Source organism: Staurois parvus, unplaced genomic scaffold (assembly GCF_062004578.1).
Source record: "Staurois parvus isolate SC_StPar_1 unplaced genomic scaffold, SC_StPar_1.0 ptg000686l, whole genome shotgun sequence".
In the NCBI taxonomy this organism is placed as follows: domain Eukaryota; kingdom Metazoa; phylum Chordata; class Amphibia; order Anura; family Ranidae; genus Staurois; species Staurois parvus.
Genome location: NW_028318482.1, coordinates 1,343,784 through 1,371,268, shown reverse-complemented (window position 1 = coordinate 1,371,268; position 27,485 = coordinate 1,343,784). Strand labels below are relative to the sequence as shown.

General features: G+C 41.7%; 1 protein-coding gene across 2 annotated transcripts in view; it reads left to right on the top strand.

Moving 5' to 3' along the window:
* The first annotated feature begins 2,343 nt into the window (after positions 1-2,343).
* The window catches only part of VWA1 (von Willebrand factor A domain containing 1), a 169,769-nt gene continuing 144,627 nt past the window's right edge, over positions 2,344-27,485 (top strand). Inside the window, exon 1 of one of the 2 annotated variants that reach the window (XM_089652556.1) lies at positions 2,344-2,742. In XM_089652556.1, coding sequence (XP_089508682.1) covers positions 2,670-2,742 — 73 coding nt within the window. In that variant the 5' untranslated portion in view covers positions 2,344-2,669. The remainder of the gene's footprint in view (positions 2,743-27,485) is intronic. The other variant, XM_089652555.1, reaches the window with a different exon arrangement.

Below are 27,485 nucleotides of genomic sequence, written 5' to 3'. Positions count from 1 at the left end.
TGAATGTATGCAACATCCAGAGAATTGTTTTTTCATGTGTGATCTTTTATGTGTGACTCTTTTTAGGGTATGGCTCTTAATTTGGCAAATTGCCCCGCCCCTTGCTGTTAGGGAGGAGTCTCTAACTATTATGTCAGGGTTAGTAGGATTAAAAGTGATGAAGGGATCCTGCTTCTTCTGGCTCAGAGAAAGAGGGTTGCCCTTGAAACACGTAGGACATTTTTTGGTTCCTTGACGGCACCTTTTTGGTGTCTGAAGGTCCATTGGGTCTCATCAAGCGCTATACCAAGAGGCTGTGACCTCATATGTGATAATTTACATATTGCTGTGGAGTATGATTTTATTATTTTAATAAACCTGCCTTGGGATCATGCACTAGGCTGGTGCACTCTTTGTCTTTTTATAGTTGGTATCTGGACCACCCCAATCGTTGGAGAGAGCAGCAAGGGTGAACCTGTCCATTGGTCTATTCCTTAACATACACACAGGAGAACTGTCCCTGATCCTCCACACTCATGCGCGGGAGATTTTGACATTTCTACTGGGATACTTCCAGAGCCTGGAGTGGATCTGTGAACTCAGCTGACCGCTGGGTATAGGCAACTATAAGCTGACATTGGGTCACAGGAGAGCAAAAGTTACTAGATACTTCTCTTTTAGGGCCGGTCCACGCTATAGAAATGCAGTCCAGATGCATTCCAGATGCGTTTCCGCATGCGCGTTTTTGATGCATTCCAGTGCATTTTTTATGCATTCCAGTTCATCCCCCTCCTCTCTTTTTCTTCAATTTAAATAGGGACATGTGTGTTCCAGTGCATTTTTTAGGTGTTTTTGTGCGTTCTTTATGTGTTTTACTGCTTGTACTAAAAATGCAGCATGTTCTACTTTTTTTTCTGCAACTGGAACGCACTGCAACTGCAATGACTGATGTGAACTATTACATTGACAACCATATAACCTACTTTCTGTGCGTTTTTGATGCAGAAAAAAAACATCTGAAATGCATTTAGTGTGAACTGGCCCTTAGGGCTCTTAGAGCTGCCATACCCTTAGGGCCAGTTCACACGACATGCATTTCAGTTGCTTCTTTTCTGCATCAAAAACGAGTCAAAAACATGCATGCTGAAACGCATCCAGAACGCATCTGGACTGCATTTCTATAATGTGAACCAGCCCTTAAATTGGAGCTTCACTCTCTCAGACACCATTGACTATTTTGAATCCTTATTCTGCTAGCCTTGGTAAAGAGGTAGGAAGGTATATTATATTTACTTGCTTTAAACTGTTTTTTATATATCTTTAGTTACATCCTGGTTTCCATGCCTAAGCAAATGTCATACATCCCAGGAGTCTTCAGAAAGGGAGGAGGGTTTTCTTCAGCTAGGCATGCCCTCCTGCCTGCATGCCTGAGCTAAGGACAGATTGATTCTGGGAAATAAATGCTACATGAATCATCTGCCCTTACTCAAGATAGCCGCTGCCAGAAATGCTAGGAGGGTGTTTAAAGCAGAGAGACACAGATGGATGGATGGATGGATGGATAGATAGATGGGGGAGTTTTCTTTTAATATTAAAAATGAATCAATTAGTATTTTTGGTTTGTGGTGCTCAGATTGTGGAGTTATGCTTTAAGAGCTGCCAGAATCTGTCACACGCATTAGAACTCTCATCAAAACTGTTGCAAGACTTTTATAAATGAGGCACAGACTGTTTTAAAGGGACTCTACCACCAGAAAAGGGTCACAAATCTTTTATAGAATTACCCCCCCCCCCCCCCCATTGTACTTTGGTATTTAATAAACACCTGTATAAAGAGGGTTTGCAAACACACCACTGACAAATACATTGTTACACTGTTATAACTGTTACAATGTATTTTGTTTAGTACTTGTTTGGTTGTTTTGTGTTTTTACATAAAAGTTGTTTCTAGTTTACTGCTTGTTAACTCCTTCCTCCCCTAAGCTTTTCTTTTTTAACCTTTTTTCATATGTAAGGTGCTGTGCTATTTCTATGTAACATTTTTATATTTTAGTTCATCCACAGACACCTTTTAGTACAAAAGATTTAGGTTTGGTTCACATATGCAATGTGATATTGAGACGATTTCCGGTATGCTTATGTAGTGCGACTTTAATGCAAATGCTGTAAAACGCGTTTAGAAAAACGCAAAACGAACTGCAAAAAGCACTGCAAAACAGACAAAACACAAACTGCATAGGTGTGAAGGGAGCCGTAAAATGAACTGTCAGCAGATGATTGGCTGGATGTACCATGCAGGGCAGGTTTTCTGTTCTCAGGCACATTGGTAGTGAGCTGTCCCAGGATTTGGGTTCCTAGTCCAGAGGAAGGTGCACAGAGGCAGCATTAGGACCTGGCAGAATCCCTGTCCTCAGGCTGAGTACACAGAGGGTGTGTAGAGAAATGAAGTTTTCTCTTCTCCTTGCAGAGTAGAACACGTGGGGGCAGAAGAAGACAGAAGAAGTTTGGGATGACTTCACAGGCTGTGATTGCAGTGCTGGAACCCTGAGAGGCCATCCGATGGTCAGCTCTGCGGAGCCCCTGCACCTTCCTCCTGGCACTGCCAACCAGACCCTGGGCAGCAGCAGATTTCTGGGGGATGAGGACTAGGCTTTGCTTGTAGAGATAAGATCCCCAGCCTGAACTCTGCTATGTTTGTCTACCTGGGACTCTACCTGCACACTCTTCTCAGCACTGCCCTAGGACACACTATACCAGAAGCAGGTAAGTGACCCCATCAGCTGACAGCTGCCTTCCTCATTCTGGTCACCAGTGTGACAGCAGGTCTCAGTGGAGGGAGATCACATCTGTACTATGGGGGGGGGCTGCCAGGGATGGGGTGCAGGTGTCAGGACTGTATATGATTTCTTGTACTGTTTTCTTAAAGGGCCAGTTCATCTAGAACTGATATTTACAGAGGACCGGTCACCCAGGGCTTATGCTGGATTTTAAAGTATAGCTGAAACCTAATCTTGTTTTTGTTTGTGGCTAGAATAGAGAATGTTTACAGCTTGTTTGCAGCAGATGCTTTCAGCAGCATGTTTTTTTTCTGCATCAGAATGTGTGTAAGTGGGCTGGAACGCACATAAACACAGTTTTCAAGTGAAAATGAGGCAAAAAAAGCATTTTAATGCCTTATAAATGTGTTAAAAATGCATGTAAGTGCAAAGGTGAAAGTGTGCTACCCCTCAAAGCTGAGCTTCACAAATTATTAGGTATTTGCATACCTAAAGCAGTTGTAAGTCATATTTAAAAAATGTGTGTGTGCGTATGTGTGTGTGTGTGTGTATATATATACTGATATATAACAAACATATTATACTTGCCTGCTCTGTGCAATGGTATTACACAGAGCTGCCCCAATCCTCCTCTTCTCAGGTCCCCTGCTTGTGTTCTCAGCTCCTCCTCTTCTTTGCTGCTTCCTTCGGTGGCACACCTGCAGGCTTGCTCCTGAATTAGGTTGTGTGTGTTTATAGACAAACACAGCATGACTTGGTCCCACCCCTATTACCTCCTCACAGCAATTGATTGACAGCAACAGGAGCTAATGGCTCCTGCTGCTGTCTCTGAGCCTGTGAGAGGGAAGAGAGAAAATCTGCACTGCTGCAGACGGATAAATACAGGACTCAGGGAAGTATTTTGGGGTGGGGGAGGTATATTTTATCTTAATGCAGGTAATGAATTAAGGTAAAAACCTTTTGGATGTAGAACCACTTTAAGCTGGCCATACACAGTAGAATTTTGATGTCAGTGATGAGAAAATTTAAAGAAGCAGGATGGAATTTTTTTTTTTTTTTTGAGCAAATTCATTTCTAACAATGACAATGATTGTGGTTTTCGTTTGGAAATGTCCATTCACTCAAAAACCAAATGGAAGTCACTTGGCTATCTGTATAGTAGCCATCCCTAAGTTATAAGATATACATACTTACATTATGCTAAACTGGAGTAATCTAACTATGCAATACAGATCATACCCAGAGTTCAGCTTTAAAAACTCTTCAGGGTTTTTTTTTGTCTGTATCCTTTTGAGGAAATATTCTTTCACTTCCTGTCCCCAAGAAATTTCTCCAAAGTAAGGGACGATCCTAACTTGAACAGATGTCCCTATTGGTATAGCTTAAACAGGTGCCTCCATGGTTGTTACCAGAATAGGTGTCCCCATTGGTTACTATTGGAACAGGTGTCCCCATGGCTCTTACTGGAACAGGTGTCCCCAATGGTGATTACTTGAACAGCTGTCCTCAGAACAGATGTTCCCATTAGTTGTTACTATAACAGGTGTTTCCACTGGTTATTACTGCAACAGATACCCCCATCGTTGATAACAAAAAAGGTGTCCCATTGGTTGTTATCAGAACAGGGGTTTGTATTGGTTGGTACCACAACAGGTGTCCCCATTGGGTGCTACCAGAATAGGTGTTCCTATTGGTTGTTACTGGGACAGCTGTCCCCATAAGTTGTTCCTGTTACATACACTATATTGTCAAAAGTATTGGGACGCCTGCCTTTACACGCACATGAACTTTAATGGCATCTCAGTCTTAGTCCATAGGTTCAATATTGAGTTGTCCCACCCTTTGCAGCTATAACCGCTTCAACTCTTCTGGAAAGGCTGTGCACAAGGTTTAGTAGTGTGTCTATGGGAATGTGCATTTGTGAGGTCAGGCACTAATGTCAGACAAGAAGGCTTGGGGCATCCCAGTGGCTAAATGGTTAGCACTTCCACCTGGCAGTACTAGAATCACTGGTTCAAATCCCAACTACAGCATCACCTGCCTGGAGTTTGCATATTCTCCCTGTGCCTGCGTGGGTTTCCTCTGGGTACTCCAGCTTCCTCCCACACTCCAAAGACATGCTGGTAGGTTAATTGGATCCTGTCTACATTGGCCCTAGTATGGATGTATATGAATTTAAGTTTAGGGACCTTAGATTGTACACCCTTTGAGGATTAGGGACTGACGTAAACATACAATATATATGTAAAGTGCTGTGTAAATTGATGGCACTATATAAGTACCTGAAATAAATTAAAAAATAAGGTCTGGCTTACAGTCTTCACATATCCAAAAGGTGTTCAATCGGGTTGAGGTCAGGAGTCTCCGTAGGCCAGTCAAGTTCTTCAACCCCAAACTCGCTCATCCATGTCTTTATGGACCTTGCTTTGTGCACTGGTGCGCAGTCATGTTGGAACAGGAAGGGGTCATCCCTAAAGTGTTCCCACAAAGGTGGGAGCATGAAATTGTCTAAAATGTCTTGATATGCTGACGCCTTAAGAGTTCCCTTCACTAGAACTAATGCAGGCCATAGACAGGTCAAAAATCGGCCAATTTTTCAACAAAAAAAAAAATCGGTCGTTTGGTCGGCCGACGTTACCACCAACGGTAAAAAACTTCTGTCCCTTGCAAGTCACTGCTCATGCGTGGGTTTTTTATCAGTGAAACGATTGGCCAATTTGCCCATCATTGCTGGGAAAATCGGCCGCAAATTTTTCAACATGACCGATAAAAAAAATCTGTGCAAAAAACCTGAAAAACAGCCGACCAATTAACCCACTAACAGTGCAAAAATCAGCTGAATTTTTTTTTTTCTTTTCGGATGAAAAATTGGCCGATTTTCGACCCGTCTATAGCCAGCATAAGGGGCCAAGCCCAACCCCTGAAACAACAACCCCACACCATATTCCCCCTCCACTAAACTTTACACTTGGCACAATGCAATCAGGCAAGTACCGTTCTCCTGGTAACTGCCAAACCCAGACACATCCATCGGATTGCCAGACAGAGAAGTGTGATTCGTCACTCCAGTGAACATGTCTCCACTGCTCTAGGGTCCAGTGGTGGCGTGCTTTACACCACTGCATCCGACGCTTTGCATTGCACTTGGTGATGTAAGGCTTGGATGCAGCTGCTTGGCCATTGAAGCCCATTCCATGAAGCTCTCTACACACTGTTGTGCTAATCTGAAGGCCACATGAAGTTTGGAGGTCTTTAGCTATTGACTCTGCAGACAGTTGCCGACTTCTGTGCACTGTGCGCTTCAGCATGCGCTGACCCCATTCTTCAATTTAACATGGCCTACCACCTCGTGGCTGAGTTGCTGTTGTCCCCAGCTGCTTCCACTTTGCTATAATACCACTAACAGTTCACCGTGGAATATTTAGTAACAAGAAAATTTCACAGATGGACTTCACGGTGCCACACTTGAATTCATTGAGCTCCTGAGAGTGACCCATTCTTTCACAAATGTTTGTAGAACCAGTCTGCATGCCTGGGTGCCTAATTTTTTACACTGGTGGCCATGGAGGTGATTGGAACACCTGAATCCAGTGATTTGGAGGGCTGGACCAATACGTTCAGCAATATAGTGTATGTCACTATTGGCTGTTACTGGAACAGGTGTTCCCATTGGTTGTTACCGGAATTGGTGTTAACATCAGTTGTTACCGGAACAGAAGTCACCATTAGTTGTTACAGAGACAGGTATCCTCATTAGAAAATTGGGGGGGACGCCATGGCTGCATATGAACGGTGTGTGGGCAATAAAGCTCACCCTTCTTGCCACTGAACATATGTATTATGTGGCTGTAAAGAGGGTAAAGCTATTTATGTTGGGCTTGCAAAAAGCAGACCTTCTGTTTGGCATGGAAGGTCCATTTTAGCCTCTTATTTATCATTAAAGAACACACTTTGACAGGAATACAGAGGTTGCTACTTTCTGGAAAGGCTGGTTGCCTGGCTGTATTTGCTTTCATTGCTGCCTTATTAATTGATGGACTGTCTCACATCTCCTGAGTGTGCCTGATCAAACAACACAGGCCCAGAGTTTACATTCTTATTATGTAATGAGCTCTGCTATCTTACATTGTTATGCACACTCAGAAGCCAGGAAACCGCATGTGAGCATGAGGTCAGCTGCAAGTAACAGAACTCAGGAGTCCTCTCAGCTATGTCTGCCTAACCTTACATATTGTCTCAACATGATGAACTCACACTTACTTAAAGTGTAACTAAAGACTTATTTTTAGTTTTTCATTTTGAATAGAGTGCTGAGGGGTTAGAACAACTCTCAGGTCTTTATTGTTGCTTGTGTCCCCATTAGGGAATAGAAGGAAAATCTTCTGTTGTGGACAACTGTTCCCATGACGACTATTTAAGAGGTGGTTTCCCCTCACATTGGAAAGATATCCTCCCACTTCCTGTTGAGCCTAAAAAATAGGAAGTTAAGGGATATCTCCCTGAAGACACAGGCAAGGAAAAACTGATGGCAGTTCAAACCTCCCGTACTCTATCCCAAATTAAAAATACAAGATTTGGTTTTAGATGAACTTTAAAAGAAACGCATAAATCAACAGTTTTAAAACATATAAGCCTAACAAAACCTAACATACTTTGACATAAAATCATTAAAGTTTCCCATAACAGCAGTCTCTACTTTGCCTGAGCTCCGGGGGGGTGGGGTTGGGTGTTATCAGTGGTGCTGATTGGCAGTTCAGGCAAACAGCCAATCGGTCTCAGCAAACAGATCCTGGCTGTTGAGCAGCAGATAGAAATTACTGAAAGGTATTTAGGTAGCCCCCTAGTGTTATTTTAATATGAGGGTTAGTAAGGCGGGGGAGTAGCTACAGTATATATTCTCAAACCAACCCGCTCCTTTCTACAAGTATGTGCACATTGTGTACTCCATTTGCTGTTTGAAATGCACTTCTTCTCTCTACAAAGTAGACAGTGTAAGATGAAGACACAGCTCTGATACCGATATGCAAATATTGACTTTTTGTTCAAAGTCAGCAGCTATGTCCTCATCTTCATCTTTTACTACTCCCCCTGTCTACTGACATACACAAAATGCAGTGGCCCATACCTGGAATAAGTGGTGTTGGTAGAGGGGCCCTGGGCAAAGATTTTCACAGGTTATCACAATGTGGGATCCCCCAGGTGAGGTCATTCACCCAAGCTTTGAAATTCAAATTTAATAGGTCAGAGTGCACCAAATGAAAAAATCCTTAAAGCGGAGTTCCAGTGAAAAAAATAAATAAAAGTCAGCAGCTACAAAAACTGTAGCTGCTGACTTTTAATAAACAGACACTCACCTGTTCCACAATCCAGCGCTGTCTTCCATCCATCTTCGGCCCCCAGTGTCGGCATCTTAACTGTGGGCACCCAGCTATGACAGCTTACGACTTCACAGCTGAGTGCCCACTGCGCATGCACACACGTGCTGTGCTGCACATTGTGAATGGCCCCACTCACTCCCCCCCCAAAAAAGTGCTTATTCCTAAAGAGGGTAGGAGGCCTTAAAGCTCTGCTTTTGGTGATGCTTTACTTTATTAAACTCTATATTATTCAACTGGCTACAAAAACAGGGCAAAGGACAGCCCTAGAAATGCATTGTCTGTCTTTTACCATACTTGTTGTAACCAGCTGACTTTGGACTCCTAAGGATTTTTTACTTTGGTGCTCTCTTTGACCTATTATATAAATGGGACAGGTAGTGCAGTGGTGTGTGACATGTGGGCTGTGATTGACAACTTGGCTTCACCTTCTCGTGTTGATCGAGAGGCTGGATGACAACATCAAGAGGCAACATCCAATGGGGTATTCACTGAGGTTTCTCTCACCGATTATACACCGATCAGTAATCATGTTTGGTAAAGAATATGGTGTCTTTAAGGTGTCTGCATATATTTGGGAATGTTCACCTGCTGCCATAGTTGGCATTCAGATAAAGGAATGTTTGTGGTTTTGGAGGCCTCTCCATGACCTAGGGTGAGATTCCTTTGTCAAGACTGCCCAGGGCAAAGTTTATTGGCTAGAGTGGTTTTTCTCAGCCGACCACTATTAGTTCCCTCCTAACTAGCCAGTAGACCGCTTGAGTTTAGGTCTGCTCCAAATCAAGACACATGGTTTGCAGATCTTACACCTTCCTGCTACTGACAGATGATAAACTGTCCATGATATCCAACAGGGAACTCTTGTGCATGTTCTTTTCTTAATCATCATATACTTCACTGTTCTTACATACTATAGCAGTCTGTGAAATGTTAATAACATCTTCTGATAGCTCATCTCCCCAGTAATGAGTGATGGAGCAAGGAGCTATCACTGTGAGACTTGAGAGCCGTCAGCAGCTGATCTTTATACATCATCGTTCATGGTTCTCCCACACAATGCTTTGATCATGGCCTTGACAGTCAGCCATAAGTAGGTCTATTCAGTAAAATGGTGATGGAAAGAAAAGTGCAGTAACCCATGAAGTCAATCAGAAGTCGTCTCTGACCTGAGCTGGCTGCAGCAATCTGAATGTAATATTATTATGGCCTGCACCGGTACCATATCCACATATTTCTAAGAAGATAGTCATACTGTACACTGTATGTTATGCTGGCATATCCTTTCACTGATCTCCCACAAATGAGCAAATTAGATCTTATACAGAGCTGTCTGTTCATTTTGGGTTACTGAGTCCATTCAAGTTTTTAAGCCCTAATGAAGAGGGAGTGGTTTAACCTTCAAAACGCGTTGGATGTTTTTTGTGATCATAGTGTGAAATATTAAAGTGATTTGGGCTCTTTTACATTTTAGGGTCCTGCAGTATTTTTATGCTTTAAGGCACATTCTTGGTACACTTTGGAGGGGAGCCTAGGCCCGCCCAGAGCCAGTGACTTTACCGAATTCATTTGTTCTCCTTAATGCTTTGAAAGAAGAAGAATTGAAGTCTCTGTGTCTCTCGGCGAGCCTTTTGGAATTTCCCTCACTTGGGGTTCAATTACACATATGGCCTGGCAGGGCAGTAAAACTAGGCAGTTAAGCCATAGTTTTTAAAACCCAACGACCAGCCATCTGAACATAGACAGTCAGCCACTGCGGGCTGTACACATGCCATGGTCGTGTGACTTTGGCAAAAATTAAACAGCATGTTGCATTACTGCCGCCGAACACAACCCATGCAAGTCTATAGGGCCGCGATGCAACTGCCCTGCAATGGTGTGCAACGCACCCTATTCGTGCGCAATGATAAATCCGGCAGTGAGGTGGCACAATTTTACATTAAAGTATAACTAAAGGAAATTTTTTTTTTAAGTTTTGGATAGGGTGGAGAGGGATTAGAATACTTATTAGGTTTTTATTGTTGTCTGTGTCTCTGTTCATCCTCTCTATTTGTCCTGTTTATCATTATCATTGAAAGTAAAAGAAAATCCCAAATTTTGGGCTGTCCCAATAAAAGTAATAGAGGGGACATCTTCCAAGGGGGACACTAGTTCTGGTGACCTGGGGGGCCCAATGAATTCCCTTATTTTGTAGGGATTTCCTCTCACCTCCTGTTTTGATTACGGGACAGGAAGTGAAAGGAAATCTACACAATGGGACACAGATGGCCAAAAAAAACTGACAGGGCTACTAACCCTTCCTTACTCTTCCCAAAATGAAAACACTTTGCCTATATTTCTACTTCAAACTGAGCCTTGTGTTTGAATACCAAAAAATACTTATGGATCCTGCCTGAAATCCAGAGCTGTATTTTGTCCTGTGTGCTTTGCAGACTTATCTCAATGTTATAAAAAATACTATTTTCCATAATATGAAAGAAGGGAAATTGTGATTTTTAAGGCTCCAGAAAAATAAACAAAACCTTATAAAACAGTGATATTTATTGAAAACCCATATAAAAGACCACAATAAAAACCAGGCTGATACAGAACTGCTGTTAAAGAAAATCACCAATCAGTACATGTCATATAGTTGTAGTGTCTAATAAATCAGATTTTGATTGATTATACAATGTAGGTCCAACGTGTTTCATTTTCTAAAGAATCTTCATCAGGGAAAGATGAATGGTTGGTCTTGCAGTAACTTAAACAAAAGCCAAGATGCAGCACTGCTGCATAGGGATGATTGCCGGTAACCCACACAGCAGACTAAGAAACACACAAAAGGGGATGATGGCACAACCTGACGTGTAGCTTAATCATGTACATCTACCCTGGAGTATCACACTAGAGGACCAAACAATGAAGGACATATAGGTAGTAGGAGCACAGCCTGGTGAACACCTCGGGTATCTAGGTCTATCCTGGAATACAAGACTGGGAAGCCACACAAAATAGGATATGCAGACAAGATGGAATACAAAAATCTGAGGGGACGCCCTAAAACGGCAGCAAAAATACTACAGCACACCTTTCCCTATGTTTTGGAGAAGAGGGAATAAGGGAAGGTGTTCTGTAGTCCTAAAACACTTTCTGTCCTACAGTGGCAACATTGTCCCTCCATAAATAAGAATTGTTGCTTTAGGGCAGGAAGTGTGTCAGGAGGACTACAGACCACCCCCCTTCTCCTTTAAAGGGCTACTAAACCCACAACAGTAAATTTTTTTCTTTATATGCAGTAAAGCATGCTTGTTATACTCACTGTGGAACCTAAGGGGTTAATCCTCTGCATTGTGTAAAAAGGATTTTTGATCAAATCTTCTCTAATCCTCCCTTTCTTCCAGTATCTCCTAAATACCTCCTGATAGAACAGAGGCTGGGGGCAAGCTGCACATGCTCAGTTTGGTGTGTATTGCTGGAGGGTTTTTTTTTTCTTGGGAGAATGCATGTTTTCAGCGCAGGGCCAATCAGCACTTTCCAGACAGAGGTCAGGGGTTCTGCATCCTCCCACAGGAGAATGAAAACTCCTCTTACAAGCTTTAACCAGTGCTCTGCTGGACACTGATAGAAGTCACAAGACTTCTCTAACTGCTGATGAGAAAAGGTATTTAGCAGTTTATATTTCCTAAAATAATTGCATTTCCATGTTCTGTGTACTGTGGGAAACCAGATATAGTGAATGCAGGGTCCTGGGTTTGGTAACACTTTAACATAGGGGGAAAAGTTCTGTAATCCTAACACACTTTCTGGTAGGATGACTAGGTGAAAATAAATGGGGGGGGTAAGCCTGAAACAAGAAAAATACTGCCGATACAAAACCATAAACGGAAAATATTAGATTTTTGCTGTTGGGTTTAAATATGTTTTTTTTAAAAAGACAAGTAGACAAACCCTTTAGAAAAAGGCTCAGAGTGCTATACTGTACATTCAAAGTAATGTACTGCTGTTTCTTGTGACATTATTTTATTACCCAGCTTCTATTTTTGTACTTGTCATTGCCCTGGCTTGATATAAAATGTGTCTCTGAAATAAAATTGCTCCCTTCTACAAGATAAAACAATGTAGACAAATTTTTATTATTACCAAAAGTTCCAGCCGCGTCTATCCAGAAGCCTGGGTGTGATGACATAAAACAGAATACGCCAACGGCTTCATAGAATCACAACAACAGAGAATCATTGAACCTGGTCCAAACTAATAACATTCTACTTTGCTGGGGCGAACTCATTTTGTGAATTGTGTTTTTCATTTACGCTAATTACTTTCCGTGGTTTCAGTCCACCCACAAGATGTAATTGTAACTGGCAACCATGTAAATGAAGTGAACTTTTTCCCATCTATGGATGCTGAGTGGCTGTATAGGGCTGGCTCCATTCCCTGCTATCTGATGGATACAGAGCAAGCGGAATATTTGGCTAATGTTTTTCTGTGTTTCCTGGTTGGATGAACCACAAGAGAGACATTAAACTGTCTTTTGTTTGCTACTTATATTGATGTTATCAGACTTGGCTAAATTTAACCCATTTATTTAAAGCCTAGCAATAGTTGGAGCAGATCAAAGTAAAATGATGAAAGGAAATGATGGGAAAACGTGGGTATATCTTATAGTATTAATAATAGATGATTATACAGGGACAGTACAGAAATGATAAAATACATTAAATATTTACTTATTTAAAGCCAAACTACTTCAGGAAATCTGAACATTTCCCCTTGCAGTGGGGCTGCACCAGCATTGCAAGGATTAACTGCTTGTTTTGTCTAGGGGAGAGTAAAAGCAGTTTTACTTGCCTGATCCTCCACTCCCCCTACAAATGAAAACCCCTCGCGCTCTGGTGATGGACTGTCCCTCGTGTCATCACATTCCATGCAGGGCAATAGACCCTGCTTTGGTCTTGCTGACATCAGGAATTTAGGCCACAAGTGAATTGGGGAGAAGACACTGAAGGGAACTGGTCTAGCAGCATTAAAGTGATACTTAACACACACTGTTTAATTTACATTGTCCCTTCTTTTTCTGTATATGGATGATGGCACTGTAATTATTTTGACAATAAAAAACTAAGTACCTTTTTCCTAATCAGTAATGACCCAGCTCTTTCTCAGCCTGTCTGCAGGAAAACAGTGGCGAGCGGAGCCTATAGACCTCTGCTGCTAGTCACATGTTCAAAAAAAAGCCTTTGGAATACAGAGTAAAAATAAAGAATTCATATCAATACACTGTTTTAAATCATGCAAATATATATTTTATATCAAATCTTTATTATTTTGGCAATAACATGATGTGGATGGCTTTTTGCCAGTCACAGTCTGTGTCTTGTCCCTCCCCTGTGTCTTAGAATAAGAGGAAGGTAAAGCCTCCATCAGTCTACATGTAATAGCACACCCCTATTGTGTTTAGCTGGTTAGTGAGCATGGAGGAGAAGGGAAGGAGTGAGCTGCCACTTAATACTGTGTATATGCCCACATATGTGACTCTATAACAGGGGTGGGCAAATTTTTTGACTTGAGGGCCGCAATGGGTTCATATATTGGACCCGGGGGCCGGACCAAGAGTAGATGAATGAATATTCCCCCATAGTAAGCATAGTAATTAATCCCCCATATAGTAATTCATCCCCCATATAGTAATTCATCCCCCATATAGTAATTCATCCCCCCTATAGTAATTCATTCCCCATATAGTAATTAATCCCCCATATAGTAATTAATCCCCCATAGTAATTCATCCCCCATAGTAATTAATCCCCCATAGTAATTCATCCCCCATATAGTAATTAATCCCCCATAGTAATTCATCCCCCATATAGTAATTCATCCCCGATATAGTAATTCATCCCCCATAGTAATTCATCCCCCATATAGTAATTCATCCCCCATATAGTAATTCATTCCCCATATTAATTCATCCCCCATATTAATTCATCCCTCATATAGTATTTCATCCCCCATAGTACTATTCCCCCCCAAGTAGTAAGCCAAGTCCCCCCTGTGTCAATTTACTTACCTTTGCTCCACACGTTCCTCTCGCCGTGTTCCCGCGCCGTTCCGGTCTTCAGGGCGGACTGTGAGAGGAGCCTAGCTCCCCTCACGTTCGTCACGCTGCCCCGCCTACACGCATCCTGACAGCCAATGTTTGCCTGCCCTGGCTGTTTTTTTTTTTTTATCACGCTCCGCGGGCCGAATTACACTAAAAACTGAGCATGTGCAAAGCTGCCAACACTGCTCTGCAAAATCCCCAGCTGCATTTAGGACATGGGCAGCAGGGGAGAACAGCAGGATCAACCAGGTTTTTTTTTTTTTTTTTGCAGAATATAGAAAACAAATCCTATAGCGACCAAGTGAGTATGAACAGCATGTAATATAGCATTTATTGATAGTCTTTTAAGATAAGGGTTTAGTGACACTTTAAGGATTCAGTAAGTAAATCTTTTCTATGTCCTGTACACTAAACAAGCAGGTAATCCTTGCGGAGCGGACACAGCCCCACTGTAAGGGAAAATCTCCAAGTTTCCCAGAGTTGGGCTTTAAAGAAAAATGAAAGTGTATTTCAAGTCAGTGCATATTTTGAGTTAATATTGCAGTGTTTGCCTTTAAAGCAAGGGTTTTAAACTGGTGGCCATTCAGCTGTTGCAAAACTACAAGTCCCTTCATGCCTCTGCTTTTGGGAGTCATGCTTGTAACTGTCAGTCTTGCAATGCCTTGCAATGCCTCATGGGACTTGTAGTTTGGCAACAGCAGGAGGGCCACCAGTTTGACACCCCTGCCTTAAAGCGATACTAAAGGTTCATATTTTCTTTTTTTTTAAATACCAAACATGTTATACTTACCTGCTGTGTAGTGATTTTGCACAGAGCAGCCCGGATGCTCCTCTACTCGGGTCCCCCGCAGGCTTTAACCAGTCCACAACACAAGTTTTGTGAGACAACAAGGATCAGCCAAACCTTACAAGTTAAAGCCATGGCACTACATATACCATCATACCTACTGATCCTTAGGAATATCTTCACAAAACACAAACACAATAGATGTATTAACAGTTTTTAGCCTTATAGCATTGTCTTAATCAGATTTCCATCTGAAAACTGGCTTTACCTAGTCGCCAATCAGTGGAGCAAAGAAACTCGTTCATACTTGAGCTCCATACATGTCAGATTAGGACATACAAGCGTACAATCCAAACGCACACGTTCCTGCATTACCAATGGCGGTGTGTATAAGTGGGTGCTGCAGCGACCATCTGCTGAAACCGAACAGAATCAGCAAAGCAAATCGTCACCAGCACACTGAGGATCACCAATATGGGGCCAAAAGTTTTAATGAACGATCACGTGGTTACAACAAGGCAATTAGAACATACAACACACGCCTAGACCTGAACAGTAAGACACAACTGGACTGACAAACTCAAACAAGCACCATCTAGCTAATGGGGGGTGAAACTCATAAACATGGACACGTGAAAACAGACAATACAGGAGAAAGATAATTTTGGAACGAGATGATCGCCTTCTGTTCGGAAAGCCCTGAAAGCCAATGACAAAACCTGTGAGGTAAAACACCAATAAAATTTAGACATAAAACATTACATTTCCACCTAAAAAATAAATAACCAATGGTTAGGGCTTTACAACAGCAACACAGCTTACAGTGAATATTAAAAAAAAAAATTTCTCAGATGTTTAAAGAGTGCACTTTTTCTATTACAAAAAAATAAATTGTTGACGTCAACTAATTATTACCACGTGGATTTTGTTTATGGTATACCATTAGTATCCAAAAAAAAAACATTGTTCACCATGGTTAAAATAAAAATGAGCAGCTCAAAACAAACATTTTAGTGTTACCATTCATTTACAAAATGTTGCACTTCACCAAGAAAATTCTCCAAAACTCGTCTTTCTAGAAAAACAAACACATCATAGTGAATACAGCTCAGAACATTTGCATATGAATAGGGTCATTTCCACTCACAGACCTGGCTATACAGGAGGGGGGGGGCAGTTGTTGGTGGGCTGTCAGCAACTGAGACATTAGATTTTTGAAGCCTAAACAAATATTACATTCACCTTCAGACAAGACAACATAGATTCCATAAACACACTCTTAAAATTTGTTATCTTAAAGACAAACTCTAGATACCACTAATACCAGCATGTCTTCTCCAATAACCTGGACTTTTTCTTTTTGCTTCCATAAAATCCATTTTGGAAGTTTGAGATTCCTTTAATGATTCCTCCCTTTTCAGTTGCTTATTCTCAACCTGTATAGATGCATTCTCTACCTTCATCTGCTGGAATGGGACCCATGATCTCGGCCGTTCATACTGATTACACCTCGGCCACGTACCAAAGCGTGCTGAATACACTTCCACATCACGTCTCCTTGTCCTGCAGGGATTTTGCTTCACTACCTTTCCAGCAGAAGAGGGTCGACAAAATCGTGCAATGTGGCCAAATAATCCACATTCATAACATTTGATCTTTTCTAAGGTGGTCCGGCATCTATTAACTAAAGGCTGTGTTTTAGACTGAGAATATTCAGTGACTGACACCTGATTAGCAAATTTTTCTGGCTGCTTACAAGATGAAGGAGCAGCTTTACAATCGCTCCTACCATCCAGAGATTTACAAATGTTCACACATAAACTAGGAGAGGATGATTTTTCACTGAATTCACAAATACTTAAATCAGTCTTTTTATCATCTGCTTTAATGGGAAAATGAGCAAGCTGCTTCTGGCAGTCAACAGAAATTTGATTCAATTCACTTTCTGTGTTCTTCAATTTTTCTACTAACTGATCAATTTCCTCCTGTAATATTTTGTTATCTCTTGTTAGCTGTTGGTGGCTAGCATCAGAATTGGTTACAGAAATTCTTAAACTACTCAGTTCGCTTTTGGATACTTCAAGAGCTTCTTGTAGTGATTCGTTTTGCACCTTCAGATGCTCATATTCCTTAGCCATCCAACAGGCAGCAAAGATCAGTGGAGTCTTTCCCGCACGCTTACTATAACTTTTCCCGCTAGGTTTTGATTTTGTATCTTCTTCTAACTCCAGTCTGGCCTTTCCCTGACTAACTTCTCTGTTTTCCTCGTTCTGTTCCTCACAGTCTTTTGGCCTTACCTTGTGGCTCTCCCTTTTCATCAACTGCTGATAACAGTCCATATCAGTGCTTGAGAATTCCACTGGCAAGGACTGGGTAACTGCATAAGGCCCCAGTCCTGACGGTTGCTCATTGTCCCCCTGTTCATCAATGCCACAATTCTGGGGTTTAGACTTTTGTGACTGTTCCTTTTATACATTTACTTTCAAGTGTTTGGAATGAGTTCTCATGGAATGATTCCATATTAAATACATTCCCTGCCTCCCTACTCATTGACTCTAACAGCCATATACTCCAAGCATCTCTTTCATTTGGGCGTGTCATCTTTTTACGATGATCATACCAGAGGTCTTCCCAGGTCTTAGGTTTAAAAGTACCTCTTTTAGAATACTTCATTCCAGTCCAGCGCTCCCAATCATGTATATATTCTACCACCCAGGGTCCATATTTACCAATCATCTCTTCCCTTGGGGTCAGTTGGCAGGGTTTGCCACACTTAGACGCCCTCCTTGAGTTGATGCTGTTACCCATCCTTACGGATACCGGACCCTGGAATAATTCCCAACCTTAAGCGGTTGCCCCCAGAGGTAGCTAATCTCTGGCCAATGATTGGGTTGACAGGTACCGCCCCTGTCACCGTTGCTGCTTTTCACTACTTGTAATATAGTCCTTCAAGCAACCTGGGGATCACCCGAACTTGATAGTTCAATCCCCCCAGTGGACGTTTCTGAAGTATTCTGACAGATTTTTTCCTAAATTGCTCCTATTATCCCAAGAAGGATTAGAGCAAACTTAAATAATCAAGATTTGAGTGCTTGGAGTGCATCAGGCAGTTAATTGAGGCACAGCTACTTGCAGTATGGTGTGTAGTAGTTACAATAGAGCTGGTTCTCACAGATCTAACTACACACTTACAATCTACAGTTACTAAATTACAAAGAGGACAGATTCATACACAACAAGATCATTCAATGTGATTTAGGCCCACAGGTACGTTTCAATCGCAAAGATTGGGAAGCATCTTGACCAAAAATCTAATTCGAGAGTCAACTGAAAACCTTTAGGCAGAATGGCACAGATCCTACGGTTTATTTCACTGCCTCTTAAGTTCAGTCAGATCTCTTTCATTCATACTCACACACCGCTGCAATAGGCGCAACCCAGCAGTTATGATGTTTCCTTATACACTCTCAGTACAATTTTAATTCAATTATACTGTTCATAATCAGTCTCATCAAAATATTAGTAAAGACAAAAGGTAAAAATGACATTCGACAAAGCTTACTAGTCTAGGTATTTTAGACAGAAATGGAAGATAGACATGAAAACAAAGAAAGATGTAAATAATTGTCTATTCCACACAAGAAGTAACATTTACCTAAACATTCAGACTTCCTCACTAAAGGGGCACCATTTGTTTTGGCGGTTTTCCTACCCACACTTATTTACTTGATTCTATACAGATTATAAACGTAATAAGTGATTATAACCTTTTGTCTATACCTGAATTTAGCCAATAGTGTTAATATTAAAAGATAACCACTGTGCAAAAAATAAAGATCTAATTTATTTACACAGCAAGGAAGCTTTCTATTAATCAAATACAAGAAAAATATAATGCAGAATGTTATCAATACAAAGGCTACAAGAAAGAGATAGTTACAAGAAAAAGACAGAGCAATGGTAATATACATTACAGACACCCTGATGTTGTGAGGTCTGGCTCCTGGAAGGCACACACAATAAAGAGAGGGCTTATCCTTTGTCCAAGGTGTTTTATGCACTTTACACAAGACCATCCCAAGAACCACCCACCCAAGTTATCTTCCAATGGGTGGGCTTCAGAGCAAGGTACACAAAGAAGCATTTGCCTTCCCCCTCACCTCCATTGAGTCTTTTGTGTAATCCCCCTCCCCCCACAGTCACAGTAACATACATGGAGGTGTGTTGAGGTGATACAACAGATGGTAAATATGTTGAAAATTATTATAGGCCCAAAATAGCCACCACATGTGTGACAGGAGTAGGAGCCAATCTCCGCAAATGAGGAGGCAGAGACCCGGGACAGCCAAGGCTGTTGTGCACATCGTGATGGGGCTCAGGTATGGGGGGTGGGCTGGGGGCACTGCTGCACACAGAAGGTTTTTTACCTTCATGCATTCTATGCATTGAGCCTTTACAACCACTTTAAAGTCATATTTGATATCACTTACTTTTTTAATAGCTTGCTTCTCCATAGTTTTGCTATGGTATTAAGTATAGAACATTGTAGAATAGCCACAATAAGGAGCTGTCAGTGGATCTGTGCAATTGCTCTGTTAATTTCTTTAGGCTGAACTCCAGGTATATTTTGAAATGGCTTGGGCACATTGGGTCAGCTTTGACCAATATAAGTATACATATGCCATACCAGAGGGTCCGCTGTGGAAGTGGAGAATTACTGCAGTAGTTGCCGTTATTACAGTGTTTTTTTGGGTATGGAATATGCATGTTTACTTTGGTCCAAGCTCAGACCAATGTTATATTGGACCAATGTAACAATTGAATACAAACTATCCCTAGGGTTGAACTTAAAAACTGAACTTCTGGAATGAGACAAAAGCTACCCTTGCAGTGGGGTCCCACCGCACTTCCAGGGTTAAATGCTTGTTTAGTCTAGAGATGTAAGGATAAAGTGTGTTGTTCTTTTCTGGTTCCAGCAGACTTCCTCACTCCATGCACTGGGTCTCCTGCAGCATCCTTTCTAAGCAGCTTCGGGCCATGGTTGCATGCTTGCCTCTTCACATGCAAAGCAGGGTTCATAACCCCTGATGCCTCAGAGGGACCTCCCACAGCCCGGAGCTTGAGGACAGTGCTGGATCCAGCCAGTCGGAAGGACAGGGTAGGTATTATCTATACACCCCTAGACTAAATAAGCATTTAATCCTTGCAGTACAGTGAGAGGGGGGCACGGCAAGGGTAGGTTTTGTCTCATTCCTTGAGTCCAGCTTTAACTAATAAGATTAGATATCAGCCACATGGGAGGATGATTGTCTGATGTAAAGCTGACCATAGATGGATCGAAATCCGTCTGTAACAGCAAAGAACAGTCAAAGTTTGAGCAATCCGTGGCCACTCCCACTTAAAAGAAATTGATCTAATGATTGACTTCGGGAATGTTGCAAATTTGTCTCGATCAGCTGCTGTAGCCAAATGGCTAATACCACTGATCGGTATATTCTAACAGCGGAGGGGTCATGGAAAATCTTGTGCAGCTCTGAATAGAAAGTTTCACTGAACCAGCTGAAGTTAGAAGCTGATTGGCTACCATGCACAACTGGGGCAGATTTTGAGTGCTTCAGTTTTAGTAAATCTCCCTAACTGGCTCATCGGGTAAGGTTCCCCTATCCACCTTACTTGTGTGATGGAGGAATCAGATTGTTTGTTTGTTTGTTTTTTGTTTTTTTTATTCGGCCTGCTTGGCTACAAAAAAAAACAATCCATCTATGGCCACCTTAAGTCTTTAGACTCAAAGACTTAAGCCCACGGGTGGGTCATGGACAGTCTGGGATCCCAGGAATGGGTAGAATGACTGGCAGTGCTAGGCGGAGGAGGAAGCTGAGGGGATAAGCTGATATTTTCCTTTAAAACAATTAATACAATTTATAATAATTAATAACAATAATTATAATTATTAACATTACAATTAATAACAATAATAATAATTAATAACATTAATAACATTTTCCTTTAAAACAGAAGGATGGGGGCAAAAAATCCTAAACAATCCCCAGAGGTTCCTGCACACGTTGTCTGATACCCTGTCAAGCTTCATGGGTGCACTAAAGCTGAAGAATCTCCTAACATCTCCTATTGGTCCGTCTGTAGACAGTAGACGGCCTTGAAACCTACAGTGAGGCACAAAGATGGCGTCAAGCACAAGCTCAGAAACTGGCATTGTTGTTTACCTGTTGGGGTTCCTGGTAATGCCTTCGGGGGCTGCAAGATGCTTTCTGGTTAATGCTGCCTGCAGTCTATGGATGTTAAAGTGAATGCTGGTTCACTTTAAGTAGTTTAGACTGGGCAGGCAAATGAGAGCTGTTTTTCCGACCTTTTGCTATGGAAAAATGTAAACTATTGCTCAATGCACATTAAATAAAGCCGTATATGTTAAGGCAGAGGTATAAAAAAAATTCACTCTGATGCAGCTGGAATCGTTTATGAACTGTATCAACAATGTATTTGGCCAAAAGTCTTAGGAGCTCTCACAGAGGAATCAGTGCACCTGAATTCAGTAATTGTGTCTTTTGGTCCACAAAGATTACTGCTTGATCATCCTCCAGGTTCATCCATAAGTACTGGCAATCACTTTTCATCTATCGCTTATTTCAACTCTTTCAGAAACTCACTTAAAGCAGAAGTTCACTCTACGGATATGAAACAGCCATATAATACACAGTGTTATGCATTTATAGGGGTACATGTGTTCTAGTGCTGTTTAATGTTCACAGAGCCATTCCAGGGTGAACTTCCACTTTATGGCTTGGTAAATGCTTTGTAAATGTTTGCTGAGTCTGGTTTTCTTTAGATTAGACATTACAAACTATGGCAGTTTGTTTAGGCCCATAAATTGATTTTCTGGTTTATTTGTAGGTTTAACTGTTCCCCTTTTAAAGTGGTTCTAAAGCCTTAAGATTTTTTTACCTGTAAAGCATTCTCTACAAACAATATAAAACGAAAGGCGCCAACACCTAGTGTATTATCCACAGCACTTGATTGAACCCGGGTTCACACTTATGTGGTGCGGCACTTTGCATGTGATTCACACAGAAACAGCACCGTGTTCCTGTGCAAATCACATGCGATTTCTGTGTGGTGCAATTTGAGCCATTTTGTATGGCTTAGATCGCACCGCATGCGCACCAAAATAGTGCAAGACCCTTTTTTTTTTGTCTGCACCAGAACCAGAATCAGATCGCATAAGTATTCACACCCATGTGATCTGATTCTGCACATCGCATTGCATTTTTTCGAACCAATTTTGGGGTGTTGTCAGGGGCGGACTGACAACTTATGGGGCCCCCGGGCCATAGGGGATCATGGGGCCCCTGTGTCCTTGCCCAAACTCAAAAAAGCCTATGAAAAAGGTACCAGGGGCATCTCATGGGGCCCCCTACTGACCCTGGGCCCTCGGGCAGTGCCTGAGTTTCCAAATGGTCAGTTCGCCCCTGGGTGTTAACACCCGCAGTGGTCCGCATGAACGGGGTGCGATCATGATGCAGTGCGGAAATTGCACAGAAACCGGTGCAAATTCTGCACCACATCAGTGTGAACCCAGGCTCAAGGATAAAAAGAGTAGATACTCAAGGAACCGAAGGTTCTGTCATGCGGTGGAAATCCTCTGGTTCAAAAGAAAGTCACATAACAAGCTGATGTTTCAGGGGACAGTGGCGTTCGTAAACCAAGGTACGCGTGTGTGTGTGTGTGTATGTGTGTATATATATATATATATATATATATATATATATATATATATATATATGGGATTTTGCACAGGAATGCCACCCTGTACCAGTAAGACTGCTATAGGTCAGATGTAAAGTGGGTAATGATTATAACCTGGTGTGGTCTGCATGCATGTTGCTGTTTGGTGGTTTAAACGTCTCTGTCACTAGTCCAGACCAGTAGTAATTAATTTGGTGTTACAATGTAATACGTCTCAAACAGAGGTGGACTGACCATTTGGAAACACGGGCACTGCCCGAGGGCCCGGGGTCAGTAGGGGGCCCCATGAGATGCCCCTGGTACCTTTTTTCATAGGTTTTTTTGAGTTTGGACAAGAACACAGGGGCCCCATGATCCCTATTGCCTGGGGGCCCCATGCGTTGTCAGTCCGCCCCTGGTCTCAAAGAATCTCACAGGAGTTTGAAAAATTAATTGCAATTTATTCAGTTATTAAACTGAATCTTCACCTGCGCATGTGAAAATTGAAAGTCAGCAGCTACAAATACTGTAGCTGCTTACATTTAGGAAATGGATACTTACCAGCATATGAAGCCCACCACTGTCTTCCTCACAGCCAATTCAGGCCAAAGCATTGAAACGTTGGTGCCGCCACCTTGGCTTCAGGAGCTGACTGTCATTTCTTGATGACTCCCAGCTGGCTCCCTACTGCACATGTATGATATCAAGAGGCACATAGAGACTACTCCTGTGTCTTTCAGGGATATGTGATGTTAACGCAAGAGGTTGTGGAGGGGGGAGGGTTAGCATAAAAGGCAATGTCATCCTTGCCTAGGTGAAAATTGAGGAAGTGGGAAAGGGTACCATAAACAGAAACATGCGATTTCCCTTAACTTCCTGTAACAGAGATGCAGCAGGAAGTAAGATGAAATTTTCACAAAGTTTTAGGTATTTCCCTCTTAGTTGAAACCTGAACTGATGCCACCATTGGAAGATTTCACCTCACCTTCCGTTCTGGTCATTTTCAGTCTAGGTCACCAGCATGCTGTGTACCTACGTAGTGGTGACATAGACAGCAATGAAAAAAATCAGAAAATCAGATCTCTCCTAAGATTGTTCCTAAGCAATATAAAGGAATTATTCTTCATAGGCAGCTCTCTCAAAAGTGATGGCTGAAGGATGGCTCTTTACTCGACTATGGACTAGGTGTGATAGATGATAAGAATGCCTTAAAACCAGAACATTTAAAGTTCTGATTCAGTTTTATTCATACTCTTATGTAATAAGTCAACATGCTAAGGGTTTGATAGGGTCCCTCTTTGTCAAGGCTTGGCACTGTTGACCAAAGTGCATACTGGACTGATAAAATTGGAGGGATCCCAAGGCAAGGAGTAACTAGTATGATCACTCTAGATGTCCTGATGAAAGGGAACACTTTGAACTCCTGAAACACATTTTTTTTTTTTTATGACATGGGAATTAATAAAATTGATGTGAATTTTATATGTTCTGACTTTGGTCCTTTCCTTGCACACCTAGTCCCTATGGCTGCATTCACACTTGAGCGATTTGTAGCTTCAAGCTCGAAGCTCCAAAAACACTCAAACTGTGTTCTCTGTGGTGCCTGTTCGTGCGATCAAGTGTGAACAGGCACCATAGACAAGATTTTTTTAAGAGCGCTTTAGAATCTTCAAGCTCATGTACACTGCAGCTGATAAACTCATGTTTAGGAGCTGTTCAGCGTTTTTTTCAGCAGCCCCTGAACTCATCATAATGTTTTCCTATGTACACATCTTCGTTTACAGTCGTTTACAGGCATTTGAGTTTACAGTCGTTTTTTTGAACGCAGAAAACTTGCGTTCAGCAGTCGATTTTATAAGTGTTTCAAAAGCAAAACACTTGTAAACGTGGCTAAACGTGGCAAATCGCATTTATAAGCATTTGCGTCTGAAAATTTTTTTTTTACTCTTACAGTTGCAGATGCTGTCCAGAGCCTTTTTTCATCATGAAAAATGCATGCAAAGCGTCTTCAAGGTACTCAGATGGACAAAACACTGAACACAGGATGTTCCTACCAAGCTTGTCACACATTGTAATGACCAATTCACACCTTGGACCTCTCCCACCCTTGGAAACAAAAGATATGTTAATGCCCATTCACAGCTCAAATTCCTCATGAAGACCTCCTGCCAGGTGGCCTTAATGACTCACTCCACCAGACACCTTTCCCAAGCTTGGAAACAAAAGAAATGTTAATGAGCAACTCACACCTAAGCTAATTTCAACACATACTGCTGTCTCTGCTTCTACTCTCTGTATTTCTCTGAAACAGTCTGAGATAGTTAATAATTTACCACTTTTCAGTGCATTCTAGGCATTTGGGAGGTTCTCCTGTGGTTATCTTTAAAAAACGCTTCTAAACGCACATAAACACGCATAAATGCATTAGGAAAACGCGGCTAAACAGACTTTTTTTAACCTGCGTTTTTCAGCAGTCAGTTTCCATCGTTCAGAAATGTCTCATGTACATGGGTCCTTAATCACTCATGTGTGAAGGCAGAGCAATCCTTTTCTACTTAATCTAAAACTGAAAACGTTTTGGCTATAAATACATTTAACATGAAGAAACTCTCCTAAGTGGAACTGAGTTTATACATTCTACCTATTTTCTTATTGTCTTCTTACATCTAGTAATGTCAGTTAAATCTGATATTTCCCTCTCAGGTCCTGAAGGGGTTAGTCCGCCAGTCATTGTGCCACTGGAGTCACAATGATGCTTTGTATTCTGGGCTTGCCAGCACAAGCGCTGACTGAAGGGTACTTTTCACTAATAATGGAAAAATGTTGCTGGCATTTGCCACTATCCATTGAAGACCAGATGCTTTCACTGAGGAGCTCATTAGAATCCAGGTTTATGGCAATCTGCCTTCTCACAGTGCGTACGGGCTGAATGTTCCCCTGATGACCACAGTCTACCATTCATTTTCTCGTTGCTATGGAATAAAACACGGGTTCTCTAACTGTTTTGAATGTTAGCAAGGACACTGTCTTAAATTAAACCAATCATGGTAAGTATTTTAGATGATTTGAAGAGAATTGGTCTTTGGAGATATCAACAGGTAGCAAGTATACTCAGTGAATCTTGGCTTTTCTGAAGAGCTGCATATTCTAACAAAATCAAGAAACAGAAATAAAGATCACTTGTCAATATGTAAAGCAGAATCTTTTTCTAAAAGAAGCTGTTGTAATGATCATTAAAGCAGAATAATGGCCACAAATAACAAGGTAAAAATGAATAGCCTATTAAAAGACTACTTTCTGTCACTAGGTGTCCTCAGTCTTATGGCCAGCATCATTCAACACACTTTCTCTGAGCCCAGGCTGTCGTGAACCTCAGCCTTTGATTGGATTGTGAATGGAGAATCTGCAAAGTGATGAGCCTGTTTCTGTGTCACTCTGCTTTCTCCACCTATCAGAATGTTCTTTGTCAGCATGTGAACTGATTGGTTCCTCATGCTGCTTCTTCTTCTCATACTTCACCTCTGCTTTACAGGAATTGTTGGTGGCTGTACCAGGTCAAATTCAGGTACTTACACTCCCTGCATTTAAAAGAAAATGATTGATTACAGGGCAACATTAACCGCTTCCTGACCAACCTATAGCAAAACTACTAAAAAATAAGACCTAGTTGTGATCAGCTGTTCCACCATCTCTGGCACTGGCCCTGTGTACACCAATATCTATTGTCTCCTATAAACACAGAAGTGGGGCATCTCATCCTGCAGCCTAATGCATGGAAGCCAATGCCCCAGGGGTGATCACCAGTCAGTGGGGAAGAGGCGGAGTGGTGACTGTGCTTGGTGCACTGTGTGGGAAGATAGGACCCGAAACTCACTCCTGCATCCCCTGCAACTCGCCCCTGTCTGTGGCTCATCTCTGTACCCTGTTTGAAACTCACCTGTCAATTCACCTCTGCAACACCTGACTGCAGCTCACATCTGTCATCAGCTGGCTCTCTCTATAGTAACCCTCATCCACAACTGCCTGCAGCTCACCTCTGCACCCCCTGTCCACACCTGTACATTAAAAAAAATAACACCTACCCCGAAAATAAGACCTAGTGTGTTTTCTTTTTTTTTTTTTTTTTTTAGCAAAAAAAAATATAAGACAGTGCCTTATATATATATATATATATATAGATATATATATATATATATATATATAGATATATACAGTCATGGCCGAAATTGTTGGCACCCTTGATATTTCTCCAGGAAATCATGTATTTCTCACGAAACGTATTGCATTAACACATGTTTTGCTATACACATGTTTATTCCCTTTGTGTGTATTGGGACAAAACAAAAAAAGGGAGGAAAGAAAGCAAATTCGACATAATGTCACACAAACCTCCAAAAATGGGCTGGACAAAAGTATTGGCACCCTTTCACAACTGAGGATAAATAAGAATGTTACAAGCATGTGATGCTCCTGTAAACTCACCTGGGGCAAGTAACAGGTGTGGGCAATATAGAAATCACACCTGAAAGCAGATAAAAAGGAGAGACGTTCACTTAACCTTTGCATTGTGTGTCTGTCTGTGCCACACTAAGCATGGACAACAGAAAGAGGAGACGAGAACTGTCTGAGGACCTGAGAACCAAAATTGTGGCAAAATATCAACAATCTCAAGGTTACAAGTCCATCTCCAGAGAACTAGATTTGCCTTTGTCCACAGTGCGCAACATTATCAAGAAGTTTGCAACCCATGG